Source organism: Coregonus lavaretus, assembly GCF_964263955.1.
Source record: "Coregonus lavaretus genome assembly, chromosome: 38".
Taxonomy (NCBI): Eukaryota; Metazoa; Chordata; class Actinopteri; order Salmoniformes; family Salmonidae; genus Coregonus; species Coregonus lavaretus.
Window position 1 is genome coordinate 5,923,995 of NC_140025.1, and position 22,449 is coordinate 5,946,443.

Sequence of the window (22,449 nt, forward strand, 5' to 3'; positions counted from 1 at the left end):
TTGGTCTACAACGTTCCATATCTCATTTAATTGGACCCACTTTACAGTAGTAAATAGATTTCAACTAGCCAATTTTGCTCCATGCGATCTGATCCGGAGCGCAGTTTAATGGTAGAACAGGCGGTTCACCTTTTCCATTTACGTTTTTTTAGGCTAGGCTACTGTATGTACTGTAATTTCAAATGTCTCAAGTAAACAATATTTCATTTATAAACATAATAAATACAGTAATACATATTTTCATAGCCATTGTAGAATAAATTCCTCACCACCTTTTCTGGCCATGATAGGTTCATATTACAGAAGAAGCTTTAACCTACAACAAATTACCATGCACATCTCTCATTTAATAGGGCCTATTAGATAAGCTATTATTTCAAGTATTTTGCTCTATGCATCCAAAAGGGAGAGCGGTTTATAATAAAGCCTACAGTAGAATTTAACAGATGAACAGACAGTTGATATTTTGCTTTGAAGTGTGTAGGCTACCACTGTAAGTAGGCCTACTAGGTTTTACATTTTGTCAAGCATACTAGACAACGTGCCAGAATTCGCGTGCAGTGCAGCATGTTTAAGTTTGGGAAAAAGTAAATGAAAAACATTATTGAATTCAAACGATCTGTTTACAGGTCCACAACAATTTGCAATAGTTTTTTTCTTTCTGAAACTGTCAGATACAGCAAATGTCACTGTAAACGTTTTAAACATTCTGCCAACACCTCCAGAGACATTTGATGAAGTTCGCCATTGCTATTTCCTTTAGAAACTGCCTGGCATAATTGCAACAGAGAGAAATAGTAGCCTAATGGAGTCTTTTTGTAGGCACTAACTCCGCCATGGTTCGTTGGACATAACCTATGAGGAAAATGAATGGTGTTTTAGGAGGGTTTTTGGATAAACCCCGAAAATAAGGTATGTGGTAAACACAGGCTTATGAGATCTTATACATTTTGTTCTATGAGATAATCTTTATCAGATAACTTCACTTTTTGTGAATTTTTAAGAATTGATGTTATAAAAAAAGCACATAAAGGCTTCATAATTCACAAAGGTCATGATAACTGATTGCTATGATCTCATAGAACAAAACGTATAAGATCTCCTAAGCCTGTGTTAACATCAGACCTTATTTTCATAATTTATTCTAAAACCCTATTCATTTACATTTACATCTTTCCCTATTCATCTTTCCCCAGGGATGGCTGAACGAACCAGAGCTAACTCATTTCTGGGTTTTAGGACTACAAGCTGGCAAGCTCTATAGTGGAGGTGTCATACTGCCCATAAAACCAAGTGGTCAACGGGGAAATGGTTCCAATCGTTTTTCCACCATTTATTTTTCCCATAGCGGATTTTAGAAACACTTAAAATAAGGGCTGTGTTTCGTGTAGGCTTACCCTGGTGTGACGTTTTGATAACCATGTAAATCTCTCTTGGACAAGGTGACTTTTATCAATATATTCGGCTCTATTTACTCTCAGATTTGAAAATGCTAATTAGTATCAACGTAGACATGCAAGACTACAAATCCCTGCAAGGTCCTGCACGTCATTTCTAGCTGACACCTTTGATAACAGGTATTGTGTCAATTTAAAAACGTGCACAAGACAGTTCACAGAATTGTCAATTTAAAGAGATTTAGCCAATTTATTAATTACTACATTTAGCTAACTACATTAGATAGTTAATCCAGAGATTATTTCATTTGCCTCGATTCGGCACGCTCGTCCAGATCATCATGGCATTTGTAGTTCTTTATGATAGCCACATTAGCAGTTAAACTGTTGGAACCATTTCCCTGTTTGACCGCTAGGTTTTATGGGTATTATGACTTATACTGTGGTACTCTATACATCCAAAGTACATTGGCACAGTTTCAGGGCCGGTCTGATTTATAAAGGGAAACATGCAAATGTATGGCATGCACCAAGTTTCTAAATCTCAATATTTTTGTACATTTGAATGGTCATCCAACTCGGAATTCCAACTCTGGAATTTAGGCCTCTTTCTAGAGCTCTGACTTTCAGACCTGAAGATCACTGACATCACGAATTGACCGCATATTTTCTCAACTTCCCAGTTGTATTAGTTATCCTTCTTCTTCTTCTTCTTCTTCGATGAGGTTTAACGGCGGTTGGCATCCAATATGTTACATTACCGCCACCTACTAGACTGGAGTACAACTCCCTTATATTTTGCTTGAAAAAATAAATAAATAAATACCCTACCATCTAACACTACACTCACAATTTATATATATATATATATATATATATATATATATATATATATACAGTGGGGAGAACAAGTATTTGATACACTGCCGATTTTGCAGGTTTTCCTACTTACAAAGCATGTAGAGGTCTGTAATTTTTATCATAGGTACACTTCAACTGTGAGAGACGGAATCTAAAACAAAAATCCTGAAAATCACATTGTATGATTTTAAAGTAATTAATTTGCATTTTATTGCATGACATAAGTATTTGATACATCAGAAAAGCAGAACTTAATATTTGGTACAGAAACCTTTGTTTGCAATTACAGAGATCATACGTTTCCTGTAGGTCTTGACCAGGTTTGCACACACTGCAGCAGGGATTTTGGCCCACTCCTCCATACAGACCTTCTCCAGATCCTTCAGGTTTCGGGGCTGTTGCTGGGCAATACGGACTTTCAGCTCCCTCCAAAGATTTTCTATTGGGTTCAGGTCTGGAGACTGGCTAGGCCGCTCCAGGACCTTGAGATGCTTCTTACGGAGCCACTCCTTAGTTGCCCTGGCTGTGTGTTTCAGGTCGTTGTAATGCTGGAAGACCCAGCCACGACCCATCTTCAATGCTCTTACTGAGGGAAGGAGGTTGTTGGCCAAGATCTCGCGATACATGGCCCCATCCATCCTCCCCTCAATACGGTGCAGTCGTCCTGTCCTCTTTGCAGAAAAGCATCCCCAAAGAATGATGTTTTCACCTCCATGCTTCACGGTTGGGATGGTGTTCTTGGGGTTGTACTCATCCTTCTTCTTCCTCCAAACACGGCGAGTGGAGTTTAGACCAAAAAGCTCTATTTTTGTCTCATCAGACCACATGACCTTCTCCCATTCCTCCTTTGGATCATCCAGATGGTCATTGGCAAACTTCAGACGGGCCTGGACATGCGCTGGCTTGAGCAGGGGGACCTTGCGTGCGCTGCAGGATTTTAATCCATGACGGCGTAGTGTGTTACTAATGGTTTTCTTTGAGACTGTGGTCCCAGCTCTCTTCAGGTCATTGACCAGGTCCTGCCGTGGAGTTCTGGGCTGATCCCTCACCTTCCTCATGATCATTGATGCCCCACGAGGTGAGATCTTGTTGTTGCCTTCTCACCAAGCTGCTTGCCTATTGTCCTGTAGCCCATCCCAGCCTTGTGCAGGTCTACAATGTTATCCCTGATGTCCTTACACAGCTCTCTGGTCTTGGCCATTGTGGAGAGGTTGGAGTCTGTTTGATTGAGTGTGTGGACAGGTGTCTTTTATACAGGTAACGAGTTCAAACAGGTGCAGTTAACACAGGTAATGAGTGGAGAACAGGAGGGCTTCTTAAAGAAAAACAGTGAGAGCCGGAATTCTTACTGGTTGGTAGGTGATCAAATACTTATGTCATGCAATAAAATGCAAATTAATTACTTAAAAATCATACAATGTGATTTTCTGGATTTTTTGTTTTAGATTCCGTCTCTCACAGTTGAAGTGTACCTATGAATTACAAAATTACAGACCTCTACATGCTTTGTAAGTAGGAAAACCTGCAAAATCGGCAGTGTATCAAATACTTGTTCTCCCCACTGTATATATGAATTATTAACACCAACCTAAATCTATTTATTCCTACCTCATGCCCTCAACCTATTATCCAACGTCACCATGACATCGCCTACAAGTGTGTGATCGGGGAGAAGCAGTCTCAGCCTATCTTGTTCTTATTGTACTATCTTTGGTGGCACAATTCCATATGACATCACATCCTGTTAATATTTTTTTTTTTCACACGACGTCCGGGAGTGGTCAAAATATCGTCTTTGCGGCTGATAAGTGGAACTTGCCCTCTATTTTAGCGTTCCCATGCTGTATACCGGATAACAGCCAAGAAAGACACCAAACTCATTACGAGGTGAGACGTTTGCTATCCCTATGCACTTTTGTAGAAGTATGTACAAGTGGAAATCGATATCAGAAGCGGGTTTTGATTGATCTTTTATCTTGGTCAAACATACCGCTGTTTGCGCGCACGTCTGTTGATTGACAGATTATCAGCCAATAGTCGGCTGTCGACAGCTTTCTAATTTGTATCTATCCAATCGAGAGCTGCTCCTTGAAAGAACGTGGCGGGTCTAGAAAAGTAGCAGGAAGAAAGTATCAGAAGTCTCAAATATATTTTTTGCGATCTGTTTTGATTTTGGGGAAGTAGTTAGGGCACTTAAAAGGGACATACACGTTTAGCTGCATAGTTTTTAAAATAGCCAAAAGTTATGGGGAAGTTATGGTCTTAGTTCCTGAGAACAGTGTTTGTTATGGTTTTAGTTCCTGTTTTGGAACCGACAATAAGGCCTATTACATTGTGGGAATGTTTCTCGAGTCTTGCTATCATACCATGTTGCAATACGTTATGTGTTTTTGTTGTTGTTTTTTTGGGATTCCCATTAGCTTTTGCAGAAGCAGCAGCTACACTAGACATGATGTCTACATTCAGTTGATGACACTTACAAGAGGTTCTCTCATACTTTCTTCTTCTGCTTTCTCCTTTTCTTGTTGTATGCCTCATTATTATAATTTAATTGCATGATCTACTGATATCATTCCTTCAGATTATTTTAACTAGGATCATTGCTATACGGTATCCTTGGGACGTCTCTACTCCATTGAAATGTAAAATGGTTAAGGTTAGGATTAGGTAAGGGTTATTGTTAAGGTTAGGGGTTAGGGACATCTCAAGGATCCCGGATCTTTTAACTAGGCTCAGGTTAGCCAAGTACCTCAACTCCTCCATGGAGTTGAGCGCACACTAGAGTTTTTGAAATGAACGTCTGACTCCTTCGAGTCGATATGCAGTCGATACTTTAAAAATGTAAATTCTTAAACCCTTACCATGTACCTATGTTTGTCCTCTGTTGTTGTGTGCCTTTCTTTGTTTGCTGAAATCCATTGTTTTTTAAATAAAATGTGAATCAAATACAACCACCGCCTGTTTGCTCATTGCTGTTTCTCTAAGATGACAACTCAACAAGAATGCCAATTGGATCTCAATGAGGAAACAGTCGGTAGTTGTATTTGTATGGATTTCAGCAAACAAAGAAAGGCACGCTTCAACAGAGGACATAGGTACACGGTACGGGTTTAAGAATTTACATTTTATACGTATCGACTGCATAGCTAGTCGGAGGTTCATAAAAAAAAACAAAAAACAGTTGTCCGCACTCAACTCCGTGGAGGATGTACTTGGCTAGGCACAGGTTTGCTTTGTTTCCCAACCTATTGGCTGTGAAAGTGTGTACTGAAAGTGCAGTAGGCTAGGCCTACAACATTCCTGTTTTATCATTGTAACCCACATCATTTTGTCCTTGAAGGCTGCCACAGCACTGCTGCCCTCATTAATTAAATTATAAGGGTCAGTCGAATAGGATATTTCCACAGCCTATGTTTCAGACAGCTGCCATTTTGAGATTGGCTGTTTTGTCAATCATTTAGGTCCATGTGGATCTGTTTTAACATCAGACGTACATACGTATACAAAAACCTGCCTTCTTTCTCTGAACACTTTTCTGTCATGTTTGAGTGTGTTAGTTTTGTAGGCTAATTTACATGTTTGTGTCCAACTGTAGGAAGTTCTGGTGTTGGTGGAGGCGGTTTCCGTTAGTGTAGTAGCTGCGGACAGTGTCCAAATCCAAAGATGGCTACTGGAAAGAGTAAGAACCAGAGCTCTCTGGTGCTGCACAAGGTGATCATGGTGGGAAGTGGAGGTGTTGGGAAGTCAGCTCTCACTCTGCAGTTCATGTATGACGAGGTAAGAGCGAAAAGTTTGGTCCTTACCAGACTCCGTACATTGCTACCTTTGTAGCATGTGGTCTGGACGCCCAGGCTAAAGAGAGACTTGGGCAAGCTGCCACTCAAACCTCCATTACTGCTTTACCAATGAAAAGAGTTTAAGATTCTATAAATAAAATAATTCCCTCCTTCACTCCCTCCCTCCTCCTAGTTTGTGGAGGATTACGAGCCCACCAAGGCAGACAGCTACAGGAAGAAGGTGGTGCTGGATGGAGAGGAGGTCCAGATTGACATCCTGGACACAGCTGGACAGGAGGACTATGCTGCCATCAGAGACAACTACTTCAGGAGCGGAGAGGGCTTCCTGCTAGTCTTCTCCATCACCGAACACGAGTCGTTCACCGCCACCTCAGAGTTCAGGTATGTCCACTGTTGGCCGATTATAGTACATCAAACACATGATCAACTGACCAATGACAGGCTATGCCTTACCCATGTACAGTATATGGCCAGGACCACATGACCTGACCAGGAAATATTCTGGCTATATACATGTATTTAGTTAGAACATTTAGTGCTTTATATATGTTAGCAGTGAGTGATCCACATTTCACAAGAGATGTGTGTATTGTATGTAGAAGGGCAATTCCATGGTAACGGAATTAGGCTTTGACTAAGTTTTTTCACTTAAAAATGTATGCCAAACAAAAAACATTAAAAAGTTTAAGAAACCATAGAACTCTATGCAGAAGGACTATTTTGAACAATTTCCACTGAAACATGTACAAAAACGAGTGGAAGAACTGTGCAGATGCAAACTTTGGTAATGGAATTATGGTAAAATCTCCCTCAGGTTTTTATGCGACCACGTTTTCCAAAAACAGTTGAATATCTGCTCCGAATTAAGATTCAAAGAAGTCTGCAGAAAGAATGTGGGGTCAGCTATGACATGGCACCTTGCGTTTCAATAAATCTCTTTTTGTTATTAAACTACAGTAAGTGAAGTGGATTTACACCCGGTACCGGATTTACGGTAAAGGAATTACATCATGGGTCCTTGATCTGTACTACACAGAAATGCATAATTAATGTCATTCTCCTCATGTTTTACAAGTTTGGACATCACAGTGCAGCACAGTAGAGGACAGTAGAGTATAGTACAGTACAGTGCAGTATAATACAGTAGGGTAGAGTGCAGTAGAGTACATTACAGTAGAGTTCAGTAACAGTACAATATACTCTACTGCACTGTACTCTAAGTTTCTTTACTGTATTGTACTGTACTGCAGGGGTCGCGTTAACGCAGGATTCTGCATTTTTCACACAGAAAAGGAAATCTAAAACGCAGGAAAAATATCTTGCTGCGTTTTGTAAATGCAGATCTGCTTTTTATTGTAAATTCTGCTCGGCTTCAGTCAGGGTTCTCTCCAAATCATGAATGTAAAATGACAAATTCTGTGCTTCAGTTGCACTTCTCCACTCGGATGAATATTGCTCTCGTCATTGGATCACCAGACAGCGCTCTGACTGATGTGTAGGCTACTTTTCTACAGTACTTTCCTACGGGGTAGTTTTTCTATGGTACCAAGTTAAAATGCAAGATTAACTTCAAGCAAAACATTAGGAAATGTAGCTGGCTACATTCTTTCTATGATAAACATCAGAAACGTTTATGCAAAAAAGCTGATTTACTGATTTACTTGTGTGGCTGCTAGCCAAATAGCGTTGCAATTCTGTTGTCATCTGATGAAAAATATTTTCTGGCGAATGTGTTGCACTAATGTATTTTGTGTGAATAAAAAATAGAGTTGCAAGCCCCTTACCACTCTATTGAAGCAACAAAAACATTGACTTTCAATATGAAATGCAGGTGAAATGGTTTAAAACACAGATTTTTTTTGATGGTCTGTGTTTTGAAAATGCTGATTTCTGAAAGCTAATGTGACCCCTGGGATTGTACTACAACTGTACTCTTCTGTACTCTACTCACTGTACTGTACGCTCTACTCATTGTACTTTACTCACTGTACTATGCTATCCAAACTTGTGAAACATACAACTATGATAGGTTCAGATTTGGTCCGGTCCGTCTGTGGACGTGAACATACAGTGCCTTCAAAAAGTATTAATACCCCTTGACTTATTCCACATTTTGTTGTGTTACTGCCTGAATTCAAAATTGATTAAACATTTTTTTCTCACCCATCTACACACAATACCCATAATGACAAAGTGAAAATATGTTTTTATAATTTGAAATATCAAATTTATTCACACCCCTGAGTCAATAATTTGTAGAAGCACCTTTGGCAGTGATTACAGCTGTGAGTCTTTCTGGGTAAGTCTAAGAGCTTTCCACACCTGGATTGTGCCCAGAATTCTTCAAGTTCTGTCAAATTGGTTGCTGATCATTGCTAGACAACCATTTTCAGTTCAACCATTTAAGTCAACTGTAACTCAGCCACTCAGGAACATCCACTGTCTTCTTGATGAGCAACTCCAGTGTAGCTTTGACCTTGTGTTTGAGGTTATTGTCCTGCTGAAAGGTGAATTAATCTCCCAGTGTCTGGTGGAAAGCAGACTGAGTCTGAAAAGCAGACTGAAAAAGTCTAAAATATAAATAACGGAAAAGTGGTGCGTGTATATGTATTGACCCCCTTTGCTATGAAGCCCCTAAATAAGATCTGGAGCAACCAATTACCTTCAGAAGTCACATAATTAGTTAAATAAAGTCCACCTGTGTGCAATCTAAGTGTCACATGATCTCAGTATATATATACACCTGTTTTGAAAGGCCCCAGAGTCTGCAACACCACTAAGCAAGGGGCACCACCAATCAAGCAGCACCATGAAGACCAAGGAGTTCTCCAAACAGGTCAGGGACAAAGTTGTGGAGAGGTACAGATCAGGGTTGGGTTATAAAAAAATATCCGACATTTTGAACATCCCACGGAGCACCATTTAAGTCCATTATTAAAAAATGGAAAAAATATGGCACCACAACAAACCTGCCAAGAGAGGGCCGCCCACCAAAACTCAGACCAGGCAAGGAGGACATTAATCAGAGAGGCAACAAAGACACCAAAGATAACCCCGAAGGAGCTGCAAAGCTCCACAGCGGAGATTGGAGTATCTGTCCATAGGACCACTTTAAGCCGTACACTCCACAGAGCTGGGCTTTACGGAAGAGTGGCCAGAAAAAAGCCATTGCTTAAAGAAAAAAATAAGCAAACAGGTTTGGTGTTCGCCAAAAGGCATGTGGGAGACTCCCCAAACATATGGAAGAAGGTACTCTGGTCAGATGAGACTAAAATTGAGCTTTTTGGCCATCAAGGAAAATGTCTGGCGCAAACCCAACACCTCTAATCACCCTGAGAACACCACCCCCACAGTGAAGCATGTTGGTGGCAGCATCATGCTGTGGGGATGTTTTTCATTGGCAGGGACTGGGAAACTGGTCAGAATTGAAGGAATGATGGATTGCGCTAAATACAGGGAAATTCTTGAGGGAAACCTGTTTCAGTCTTCCAGAGATTTGAGACTGGGACTGAGGTTCACCTTCCAGCAGGACAATGACCCTAAGCATACTGCTAAAGCAACACTCGAGTGGTTTAAGGGGAAACATTTAAATGTCTTGGAATGGCCTAGTCAAAGCCCAGACCTCAATCCAATTGAGAATCTGTGGTATGACTTAAAGATTGCTGTACACCAGCGGAACCCATCCAACTTGAAGGAGCTGGAGCAGTTTTGAATTGAAGAATTTGCAAAAATCCCCAGTGGCTAGATGTGCTAAGCTTATAGAGACATACCCCAAGAGACTTGCAGCTGTAATTGCTTCAAAAGGTGGCTCTACAATGTATTGACTTTGGGGGGGGGGGGGTGAATAGTTATGCACGCTCAAGTTCAGTTTTTTTGTCTTATTTCTTGTTTCTTTCACAATAACAAATATTTTGCATCTTCAAAGTGGTAGGCATGTTGTGTAAATCAAATGATACAACCCCCCCTAAAATCCATTTTAATTCCTGGTTGTAAGGCAACAAAATATGAAAAATGCCAAGGGGGGTGAATACTTTCACAAGCCACTATATTCAGGACAAAAAGTGAATTGCTTTGCCACATTTTTTTCAGTATTACTTTAATGCCTTGTTGCAAACAGGAATATTTGTATTCTGTATAGGCTTCCTCCTTTTCACTCTGCCAATTAGGTTAGTATTGTGGAGTAACTACAATGTTGTTGATCCATCCTCAGTTTTCTCCTATCACAGCCATTAAAGTCACTATTGGCCTCATGGTGAAATCCTTAAGCAGTTTCCTTCCTCTCTGGCAACCGAGTTAGGAAGGACGCCTGTATCTTTAGTGACTGGGTGTATTGATACATCATCCAAAGTATAATTAATAACTTCACCATGCTCAAAGGGGTAGTCAATGTCTGCTCCCCCCCACACTTTATTTATGCTCGCCATAACAAAGGGGTTGAATACTTCTTGATTAAAGACATTTCAGCTTTTCATTTTTAATTAATTTGTTAAAATGTTGAAAAATATAATTCCACTTTCACATTTATGGGGTATTGTGTGTAGGCCAATGACATTAAATCTCAATTTAATAAATGTTCAATTCAGGCTGTAAATCAAGGGGTGTGAATACTTTCTGAAGTCACTGTAAAGGCCAGTATGGACTAACTAAATTTAAACTACTTTCAACGTCCATGGACGTCCTGTGTCAGTCGGTTCTCAGTGGGTGAGGATGCTGATTAGATTAAATGGAAAGAGAGGTGGCTCAAGCGTAGGTGTCAGTAAGAGCTGGGAGAGGTTACTTTAACTGGAGAGTGAGAGAGGCAGGGAGGGATTGTCCAGAATGACTGTTTTAGACTCTTGGTTTGACCACCAGACAACATAGAAAACAGTTATGAGCTGAACATTCTGTAACAGTATGCCAGTGGAGTGGAGGATAGTAGCAGGTTACCCAACTGTGGTTGGTGACTATTATGATTTCCCATTGTAGCCAATTCAGTTGCAGTAATTCAGTTACTGATAATGTTTTTTGTGGTAATTCTGTTAACAATTTGGTAACGAACTTATGAGTTTTAATCACTTAATAATTCAAACAAAATGTATATCAGTAAAATCACTAACTAATTGGTTACTTGTTACTTCTGTGAACGTTCATTCTCCTCCCTCCTTATGAGGGAGGGAAATTAGAAAATACCTTAAAGATATGCGTTTTTGGTAACGTATTCACAAGGCAATAAATGTATTGATATTAATTGGCAGGGGTCTTTACGTCAACATTTTGTTTTGATGTATTTCTGAAACTTTTTAAAATACCTTTACTTATGCCATAAAAAAAAAGGAAAATTGTTTAAAAAATATGTATATATGCCTTCATTTCCAAAAAATATAGACCTTAGCTTTCATTTGACACCTCATTTGATGTGCTCCTATGAACTTCATGTTGGTGCTCATGGGTCCTTTTTCAATGGAAATGCCCAGAACAAAAACTACATCTGCACACCCCAGTGCTAAGTTTATTAGGACAGTGTTTGGATCCAACTGGGTCTTCATCAGGACTAATGTATTGTCTTCCCAGGGAGCAGATTATGCGGGTGAAAGCAGAAAACGATACCATCCCTCTGTTGGTGGTGGGGAACAAATCGGATCTGGAGGACCGCAGGCAGGTGTCGCTGGACGAGGTCAGGGCCAAGGCAGAGGAGTGGGGGGTGCAGTACGTGGAGACCTCAGCCAAGACACGAGCCAACGTTGACAAGGTATGTAACCAAACCTAAACATACTGTGCATTTTGCTACAGTAGGACTAGGAACAATACACCTTCATGTAATTTCTTATTTAGGATTTCTACATTTAGATGGGGGATTAGGTTATAGAAATATGTTTTAAGACATGAGATATCAGAAGCAACAAGCAAGCATGATTTAAAAGCAACCTTTACAGTACATCAACTTCCATTGTCAATGTAAATATAGGGTTGAAATAATAACCGTCCTTTCTTTTCAGGTATTCTTTGATCTCATGAGGGAGGTGCGAAAAAAGAAAATGTCAGAGAGCAAGGATAAGGGTGGAAAAGAAGGCAAGATCAAGAAGGCTTTCAAATGCTGTCTGCTTTGAACTAGACCAGACCTTTCAGTCAGACACACGAGCCAAACCAGACAAGAGCCTCCACAGCACAGTGGAATTAGACCGGGACATGTTCATTAGGACATACTGTAGCAGAATATTTCGAAACCTTTTGCAACGGAAAACAAAAATGAGCGTTTCTTATTGGACATTATATTATTTCTTCCTTTGGAGCATTTTCTTCAGTTTCTTGCCTACTGAACACAACCTAGATCTACAGCTCCTTCCCACTGAACTGAGACTTTAGTCTTTAACACGCATATCTTATCCATATACAGTAACTCTCACATTGTGGCAGTCAGAGGGGTGACCTTATCACTAACCGATCTTAGTTATGCAAACCATCCTTTATGCCACTGTTGGGGACAGGTCCAGAGGGTACTATTTAGATGAAGTGCCTGAACATTGATCATGAATATATAGATTATGATCGCAGACAATCACTCACTCGCACACTACTTAAATATGGCCTTGGTTTGTTACTTGTAGGAATAAGTATCCTATGCTGTTTGATGTCTTACTGTTTGCACTGCAATCAATTTTATATTCCTACTTCCACTACACTATTTTTACTTTTTTATTTATGGTGCACTGCATGAAAATCTGTCATAAGTCACTTTATTCATAATCCAACATTATCCACATGTACAATCCAACATGTACTATATCCATATCATGTTTTTTTTTTTTTTTTTTTTACAAATTTGGCTGACAGCACTTTTTCTCTGCAAAAATGTCAACGTTTCAGTGTTGTCTTTCTAATTCTAAACTTGAAACTGAAGCATTAAACTAAATTACTGTTTGTATGTACACTTATTACGGGTTATATACAAACTGTTTCTGTGTTGCCAAATAAACGTATTCTCCTCTTTGTAATGAATTTGCAGTGTCTCAGTATTTAAAAGACGCCCCCGTACATCCTTAATTGAAATGGAATTGACCCCAACCCTGCTGTCCAGCTTCTGGGTCTGTCAACTCCTGAGAGTCTATCAGTTGCCAGTCATTCAAGGTCAAAGGTGCTGTTCAAAATTTGCATGAAAGTGCGTTAAAGAATTGCGGCCTTGTCGGATGTGCTGGACTATTTGTTGCTGGTGTGGTTTGACTAGTGCCTTTGATGTGTTTGAGGGAAGCAGAGCACCAAAAGGTTTTATGTTTATGAGTGTCATAAAACACCATTCTGGTGCTGTTCAACTTGACTTTGAATGAATGGACGAAAGAGGCCTTATGTGGCCTTCAGTCTGTTAACACTCTGGTGTAAAGCGGCAGGACAGGGTCATATTCATTAGGGCACATTGTAGTAAAACATTTTTGCTGCATAAAACTAAACCAAACTAAAGTGTTTCTTATTGGACAAGTCCAGGTAGTTCCTCCCTGTTTTCTTCCATTTGCTGCTTAATGAATACGATCCAGGTCAGCCTTAGATCCAGTAGCACACAGATGGCATGTCCCATTGGCAGCTGGTTAACCTCTTCCCACGCCCAAGTACATCCTATCTCACTGACACTACAACACCTATGGCCTGAGAAACTTCAAGTTCTGAAGACCCTTTTAGCTTGGCAAGACAGCCCTCTACTGGCTCAAGTCGTTCAGTCACTAAACACAGAATAAGAGACTAGCCACAGCTTCATCCATTTTTACATTTTAGTCATTTAGCAGACACTCTTATCCAGAGCGACTTACAGGAGCAATTAGGGTTAAGTGCCTTGCTCAAGGGCTCATCGAGATTTTTCACCTAGTCGGATCGGGGATTAGAACCAGCGACCTTTCGGTTACTGGCAAAACGTTCTTAACCACTAAGCTACCTGCCACCATCTGACCTATAGCCTCTCTGTAGACGGCAGGATTTTGCAATATCATGTCCTCCTGCAGTCAGAATATAATACAACATCTTTGCTGTAACATAGTTGAGTTGTTTGCCTCGGGTTCATCAGCCACAGCAGTCTGAAATTGAACACTAGGTGGAGGCAGAGAATCTTGAAAGGTAAGAGAGAATTATTTAGTTTCCTTCTGTTGAACATGTACAACTAGGCCTGTCTTTGTCAGCAGTAGAGGGAGGTGCTGAGCGTGTGACTTATACAGCCTGACTCCACTCCTTCCAGCTGACTGCCCTTACCTGACCTGGTTATTAGTGTTACTGTATACATACTGTATTCACAGTCATGTCATAGAAAATACTGTGTATACAGTAGAAATAGAATGGCTAGAATTCTGATTCTATGGTGGTTGTAGAAATTAAAATGACTAGAATTCTGATTCAATGGCTGTTGATTCTAGAATGGTGAATGTGGAAAGGCAAATTAGGCTCAGTGTTGTTGCTGTGTTCATATTCACAGTCAAGGCATAGAAAGAAAGGACCATGTCAACAAAATCATACCACATTAAATCAAATGTTTCAGCAGAAATTAGACTTTACTTACAGAACATTGGCACTTCAATGACATGATATTGCTCCTATTTACAACAAACACAGCATGTCACAGACCAGGCAGAGCCCATTGAGACAATTGAGAATCTGATATTTACCTGCATTTACAAGTACAGTAGTATGAAAAATATTTCCCCTCAAAAGTCAAATGGTACATCCCTTAAGTTTTTCGAACAACTAAAAGATTGAGATCGATACATTCAATTTCTGTACAGCTTCACATCAACAAACTTTACATTTGTACATCATCTGATTGATCTTTAAACATATTTCACTAGTTCACAGATGAAGCATATATTTACATCACAGTTGTGGAGAATGTCTGATACTATTACTAAGTGATGATGATGATGATGATGATGATAAGGTAGAAATGCACTGTGCAATAAAAACAAAAAACACACAATCCAGGTCTCCCTTGAAAAATAGGTGTTTGACCTTAAAGGGATAACCTGGTAAAATAAAATAAAAATTCCAGCGCTTCAGTCTATTTCATGGTGAAGTTATATACTGTTTAAGTCCCAAATGGCTCCCTATTTAGTGCACTACTTTTGGCCAGAGCCTGGTCAAAGGTAGCGCACTATATAAGGAATAGGGTGCCATTTGGGACACAGTCGTGAGTGATCTGATTGGACCAAAGTTCCCCATTGCATAACAGCTTTTGTAAACACACCGACTTTCAGTAGATACACATCCTTTAAAATCACAAAACTAACTCATGAAACATTGTAAACATTGTCAGCATAGTACTGCATAAACCCACAGCAGAAGTCTCAGCAAAATCAAGTTTGACCAAGCCAACCAAGCCAGCTTTCTGATTTCAAAAGAACAATCACATCTATTGATTCAACCTGAAATCATGGGAATAAAATCACTATGTGGGTTTCAATTGTAAAAAAAGAACAGTATTGATGGTGATTAATTAATCTATTTGTCAGTGTACAGAGCTTCATGTTGCTCGTCCCAATTATTTGCATTGCCACTGGACTTATGGAGAGCACTTTTATACAGCATATATCTATTGCAATGCTTTCCCATAACAATCATTTCTAATTCCAGCAGGACTTTACACAAGGGGAAACGTTTTCTTGAACTTTTCTGCTCTTATAAAAATAACTCATTTAAATTTCATTAAACCTTAATTTACGACATAGTAAATGTACACTAGTTAAATTACACAAATCTAGATGACACCATATAGCTTAAATTTCCCATAGTGGTGTCTATAGGGGGTCTAATCATACATAGCAGTGAATAGGCTACATGTTCAGCTGAAAAGTGCTGTCCATTCCCAAGAAGCAAAAAGGGTCTCTTATAAAAATATCTTAAGCAAATCTATAGCTTGAGCCTTATAGCTTTTCAACACTTGGTTAATTTGAAAACATGTTGTTTTACTCACAAGGCTAAAAACCTATTGGTCCTGAAAGCTCAGTCTTTTTATGTAATGTATGTACCGTCTGTATGTACCGTACTGTATACCAACTGCCTAAAATCCTAATGTACAGTACCATGGTACTTTTTATGCTCCATTTGCCAAAAACCCAGATGCTCTTATTCAGAGAGATCTGAATACCTCATATTCCATTTCAAAATCTGGTGCAATGACACTTGATCAACCACTATGTACTGTACCAACAAAATCCTGCATGACAAGGTCATTTTATGTGACTAGCGATAACAAAACCTGCATAAAAATACTACCCTTTTTGGGATAGTGGTTTAGCATCTTCGAGAGACTGATGTACCATCTGAATCAAAGTTGAATAGCTGCCTCAAAAATAACAACAACACCGCCACCAAGTGCCGAGCTCAATGACAGGTCATCAGCTAATGAGATGATGGTAAAGAAGGAGGGAGGCAGTGGAGGCTGCTGAGGGGAGGACGGCTCATAATAATGGCTGGAATGGAGTCAATGGAATGGTATCAAACACATCAAAGACGTGGTTTCCATGTTGTTGATACCATTCCATTGACTCCATTCCAGCCATTATTATGAGCCGTCCTCCCCTCAGCAGCCTCCACTGCTCCTAACCTACCCTGCCCTTACCCTGGTTTGGAACACCTTCAAAGGACTTTGAGTTGTAAGAACTTGCACTGGAGATGATTCTAATCTGTAGACAAATACATATAAAAAGCCCAAAAGTACCCATCTGATTGAAACAATCAGACAACCTATAGCCTCAATGAGAGAAAGGAGGAGATGATAAGATGAGTAGTAGCATAGTGTAGAAGTCAGAGCGCTTTACTAGGACCTTACATAGAATGGAGTTTAATGACGAATAGTTTTGATTGAAAAGAAATTGACTCTCTTATTAAGTCTATGGAGTAATGAAAGACAGAAAGACTAGTCTGTAAAGAAGCCACTGATATGACACATTGTGATGATGCACTGATGGGTTGAAAACAAACATCAGTCCACTTTCCTTTGAGTTGCCATGTTCATTATTAAAGTTTGTCAAAGTAATGACACTATTAGCAATATTATCCAATCCATCTACTGTTCTGTTTCTCACTTCTTTCTTGATCCTGGACCCTTGCTAATATCCCCAATTCCAGTTGATCATTGAACCTTCTTCCAATAATTCTCCAAAGTATCACGTTTTGTCGTCATAAAGTGCAACAGTGCTTTGTTTCCCCTCACAGGCCAGTTCGAGTGGTTGTCGGTAGTCGTCTCCATGGTTGTGACTGTAGTCTCTCTTGCCAGACTCAAGGTGGCGGATGTGGGAAGAGACTATTGTGACTGAGACTGAGGGAGTCAGACAGACAGGCTCCAGACAGACAGATAGACAGACAGGCTGTGGAAGAAGAGGGTGGTGCTTAGGCAAATGCAGCCCTGTGTCAGTCAGTCAATCAGTCAGTCAGTCCCAGCAGGGCTAAAGCCGACTCTGTCTGTCTCTACCTCTGGCTTTGTGGGTGTCAGAGACTCTATGGGTGTCAAGGGCTTTGTGGGTGTCAGAGACTCTATGGATGTCAGGGGCTTTGTAGGTGTCAGAGACTCTATGGATGTCAGGGGCTTTGTAGGTGTCAGAGACTCTATGGATGGCAGGGGCTTTGTAGGTGTCAGAGACTCTATGGATGTCAGGGGCTTTGTGGGCGTCAGGGGTTTGACCAGTTCCTCCTCATACACCTTGAGGATCGCCTCACAGACAAACCTGTACTGGCTCTGGAAGAAAACAGAGCAAAGAGACTGAGGTTAAATGAGAGTGACCAGTACTGATGAAAATGATCACTTCCTGTATTCATGGCACAGTCGGGAGTGTGTACAGTAGTTACACAGTGATAACTGTAGCATTTGACACCAAGGTCATAGAGAATCGCCGCGGGATGATTTTTGTTGGAGCGGATGGTCGAGGGGCCAGAACATAATTATAATAATATGTACACTGCAAATTTACATTTACATTTTAGTCATTTAGCAGACGCTCTTATCCAGAGCGACTTACAGTGCATACATTTTTCATACTGGCCCCCCGTGGGAAACGAACCCACAACCCTGGCGTTGCAAGCACCATGCTCTACCAACTGAGCTACAGGGGACTACAAATTGACCACAACTAAGCCCAATAAGAGACTGTAATTAAAAATAACAATAATTTCATACCTTGATTACATTGCGACATGATCACATTTCTTTTTATTCGTTGGAATGCTTGGGAACAGATTTCCTAAATTAAACACATTTTTTGCTGAATTCCTGGTGATTTTACAGTCTTATTTGACCAAGAGTGTGCAAAGCTGTCATCAAGGCAAAGGGTGGCTACTTTGAAGAATCTCAAATATAAAATATATTTTGATTTGTTTAACACTTTTTTTGGTTACTACATGATTCCATATGTGTTATTTCATAGTTTTGATGTCTTCACTATTATTCTACAATGTAGAAAAAAGTAAAAATTAAGAAAAAGCCTGGAATGAGTAGGTGTGTCCAAACTTTTGACTGGTACTGTATATCATGATTATTTGTGTCAAGAAGCTAAACCAGACACAACTTTTACGGAGATAACGGAATTCGGGAAAATACAAATTAGAATTGTTTATTAAAGCATTACTTTACTAGGTATATTGACAGAAAATAAATATATTGTACACCAAGGACCCGGGGAAGAGTTGCAGGGTAGAGGACAATAAAATACTGATTTGAAAGCTAAAAAAAAATATGTAGCTCGCGACATGTTGAATTTTTTAAAAGTAGCTCTCATGCTAGAAAAGTTTGGAGGCCCCTGATCTAAGCCAACCCCATCTTGCCCCATAGTTGCACACGCGTCGGCTTTGTTGCTAAACAACCAACCCGTCTATTGAGGATAGAGCCTCCGCTGTTCTCTTATAGTCTCATTGCTATGCATCTATGCATCACAGATTAGATTACCGGGGTCTGGATCATCATGGCCCTCTGGTCTCTCATTGTCCTCACGATATCCAACGGATACACGGGCTGATTCCACTCAATCAAACACATGGCTGTTTCCATGGTGATGAGCACCCCCGTCCGACCAATCCCAGCGCTGCACAGAGGACGAGGAGAGTGAGATGAGGCTGAAGATGGCAGCAATGATAGAAGAGGATTCAAATCCTCAATCCCGCTACTTACACTGTAATCAATCACTGTTGCTACAACAACATGCAAAGTGTCTTATCGTCTGATTCGAAGAAAAAGGGAAAATGCTTTTCTTTAAGTCAGGTTATGAGGCAGATGTACAAAGGCTTATATTCTTTAAAGATGTTGTGTAAAAGGCCTTAGACCTACTTCAAAGCTGTATCAACAGTGAGATGGCTTACAGATGTTAGTTGAGGGGATAAGAGCTTACTTGTTAGTGAGTGCAGTATTTGTGTGAGAACAAGGCCTTACCTGCAGTGTACTATCACCGGCTCCTCCTTGCCCTCCCTCTTGCCTCGGACCAGACTGACAAAGTCCAGGAAGTCAGTGTAGTCGTCTGGGACACCGTGGTCAGGCCAGGCCATGTACTGGATCTGAGTCAGCGGCCTGCTCTCCTCACTCTGAATAGAATCAATCAATCATTCAAATGTATTATTATGTTTTTATACTTTTTTCATACAGTTTTCACTAAGTGCAAGAAGTAATCTCAGTTAACCCAGAAATAAAATCTCAAGTAATTTTGGTCAGATGCTCGATGTTTACGTAGTCTGTCCATAAGAGATTATACAAGAAATTGTCCTTACCTCCAGGTGTGTGAGAGTTATCTCTCTGACCAGAAATGCTGATTTCCCTTCTTCTGTCATACAGGACACCTGGAAGTCCCCATGGGTAGCGATGGCACCAGGGTTGGGCCAATACTGATGACACTTCACCTGGGAATGAAACAAAAGGATAATTGGATATAAGAGGAAGTATAGTTTGTCTATTTTCTTTGTGGGGAATGGAAATGTCTTTAATTTCCACCTCATACGTTACCACTAGAAATTCCAAAACAAGACCAAAAGCATTGGGAAGGGGCTGAAATGGAGAGAGCAAACCCTGGTTGGGGACGTGACATACCCGTCCTCTCTCCACCTGCGTGGTGAGCATGACCACCATGTTGGAGCCCTGTTCCCAAGTCATCCTCCAGAAGTCAGAGCAGGTGGCTGGCAGAGGGCCCTGGCACGCGATGTAGCGGTTTACAGCACTGGACGCTGGGATCACCATCTATGGGCCAGGAGAATGGCATGGGTTGGCAAATATACACATATGTATAGCTGCATATTGGCAAATTTATATACGTAAGCATAATCCATGTTTCAGTCTAAAAATGGTCTTCTGATGTGATTTAGGCATTGACAGTGTTGAGTATCTATCAAGCAAAGTTAGTCAATGTCTCTTTCCGGGGGTGTTTGTGTCTGTGTGAGATATTCATTACCTAGTCGAAGGAAGGTGTGCGGTCTTGGTAATAAAATCAAATATTGTGGCGTATATATCAAAGAGTGTTGAGTATCAAGAAAAGAAGAAGGGAGAAGGCCCTCACATTGATGTAATTTGCATTGATATAGTCCCCATCCTCGCCCTTCAGAATAACCCTGGTTGCATCATCTGTGAGACAGCAGATACAGGAAGAGTGTGAAAGGGGTGGCAGGTGAGACAGAGGGCATTTACGTACATCATTGTATGAGGAAGTACAGCATATGCGACAGAAGACGTCAGTTCTGATGGTTCAGTATACTCACATGGTGAAATGTCTCGATATCGATTTTTGGAAATGTTCTGAGGTAATTTCGCACATGACATTGTCAATCCAGGCCTTTTCCGGTAGAGTTGCTGAGAAACATCAAAACAAAAAACAATGGTTAACATTTGTCATAAGTTAACTGAAGTTCAGACTGGGCCTTGACATGAGCTTGGTTTCTAGGTTACTCTAAACCACAATTCTCACTGATAACCCATCAGTGGAACACAAACAGGAAACGTTTGAGGCAGTGTGGAACAATAACAGGAAGCAATAAACTTTCAATATTTCCTTTCCTCTCTCTATTTCACTCTCTTCCCTCTCTCTCTTTCTGGTTAATGACTTAGATGCTATCTGATCAGTCTTAGCCATGTGCAATGTGAAATACATTCTAGAACCAGTGGAAACTTTGAATAACCAACTGCATGATAATATCAAAGTGGACTGGGAGCAGTTTAGAGACACAAGGGCCATGGGGCCACAGAAGTAGCACTAGTTATTTGGCCCATGTGAACAACAAGCATAATACTGTAGTTAGTATGAGTGGACTAACATCCCACAACAGACAGAGCAAGGAGCCAGATGTTACACTGGATGTATAAATCTGAAGCATCCCATTGGAATTTCCACTCCACACCAAATATAGTGAGGAGAGGAAGCTTGGTGGCCGGCAGTGGGAGAGTATGGCGTGAGATGGAACTGGGCCTACATTCTGTCGAATTCCTCATCAAAGAAACATTTGATCTCAATACAGTATTCTGTTCCCAAAACAAGAATCTGTTTACGGACAGAGTGGACTGTTTTGTGAACTTTACCCTTTGCCAACGTTTCCCAAAATTGCGTTGTTTAGAAGGAGTGCAAGGGCGAATTGAGTTATTGCACACTAGCACTTCACAGAGTAGGCGTTCCCTAACGGAATTATGCAAATACATGCTAAAATACACCAATAGGAACGCACTAGCTCGTGCTTGGCTCTGCCCACCTCCTTGCTTGTTCTACCCACTATGCTTCATTTGCTCCCACTGGAAACAACACCTGTGGTGTATCTTGGGTTAGTTATAAAAATCTTTGATCAGACTGTGCCTGTACGGACCCAGTACTCGCAGGTTGGCATTTCATTATAATATAATTTGGTGGGTGCTTATATTTGTCCTATTCCATGTGTTTTCTTGCATATCCCAACTCCCTCTGAGACACCCCTCGGAGAGTGGGGTCACGTCCAGGGTCAGCCATTGTCAACGGCGATCCTGGAGCAATTAGGGTTAAGTGCATTGCTCATGGGCAAATCTACAGATTTTTCACTTTGTTGCTCTAACCATTAGGCTACCTGCCACCCTCATTAATGAAATCCCTTATTGGGATGACTCATGTATTGGAGGCAGCTCTGCAGCGAAGTCACCAGCTGGCACAGCAACAAAGTCATAAAATCTGATTTTAAACCTAACTCCCCCCCCCCCCCCCAAAAAAAAACAACAACAACACAACAACAACAAAAATATATACCACACTGCTAACCTTATGCATAACCCTATACATGAAGTCCAAAAAATAGAATTTTTGTTTTCATGAATTTTTACAATATAGACAATTTTGACTTTGCAACTGGCCCATCTAGCGGAAATCGCTCAGCTCTGCCTCCAGGACAAGATTCATCCCAATAAACGTCAACCTTCCAAGTACTCAGGCCCTCCTTCAGCTAAACATAAACTATATATTGTA

General features: G+C 40.5%; 2 protein-coding genes across 3 annotated transcripts in view; one reads left to right on the plus strand and one right to left on the minus strand.

Annotated features, from left to right (window-relative positions):
- Positions 1-4,019: 4,019 nt before the first annotated feature.
- Positions 4,020-13,026, plus strand: LOC311112417 (ras-related protein ralB-B-like). Of its 2 annotated transcripts, XM_084155532.1 has the most exons (6): positions 4,032-4,145; positions 4,679-4,743; positions 5,854-6,035; positions 6,228-6,436; positions 11,606-11,783; positions 12,031-13,026. In XM_084155532.1, exons 3-6 carry the CDS (start codon positions 5,922-5,924, stop codon positions 12,139-12,141), a joined length of 612 nt encoding a protein of 203 aa, XP_084011658.1. In that variant the 5' UTR covers positions 4,032-4,145; positions 4,679-4,743; positions 5,854-5,921; the 3' UTR covers positions 12,142-13,026. The 2 variants fall into 2 exon arrangements, with proteins under 2 accessions (XP_084011657.1, XP_084011658.1); XM_084155531.1 differs by lacking the exon at positions 4,679-4,743 and having other exon boundaries at positions 4,020-4,145.
- A 3,582-nt stretch (positions 13,027-16,608) lies between these two features.
- LOC311112241 (tyrosine-protein phosphatase non-receptor type 4-like) overlaps positions 16,609-22,449 on the minus strand; it is a 25,319-nt gene continuing 19,478 nt past the window's right edge. The window contains exons 20-26 of the mRNA XM_084155287.1: positions 20,732-20,822; positions 20,533-20,597; positions 20,070-20,216; positions 19,754-19,882; positions 19,422-19,570; positions 18,942-19,077; positions 16,609-17,738 (exon numbers count right to left, since the gene is read on the minus strand). Coding sequence (XP_084011413.1) covers positions 17,430-17,738; positions 18,942-19,077; positions 19,422-19,570; positions 19,754-19,882; positions 20,070-20,216; positions 20,533-20,597; positions 20,732-20,822 — 1,026 coding nt within the window. The 3' untranslated portion in view covers positions 16,609-17,429. The remainder of the gene's footprint in view (positions 17,739-18,941; positions 19,078-19,421; positions 19,571-19,753; positions 19,883-20,069; positions 20,217-20,532; positions 20,598-20,731; positions 20,823-22,449) is intronic.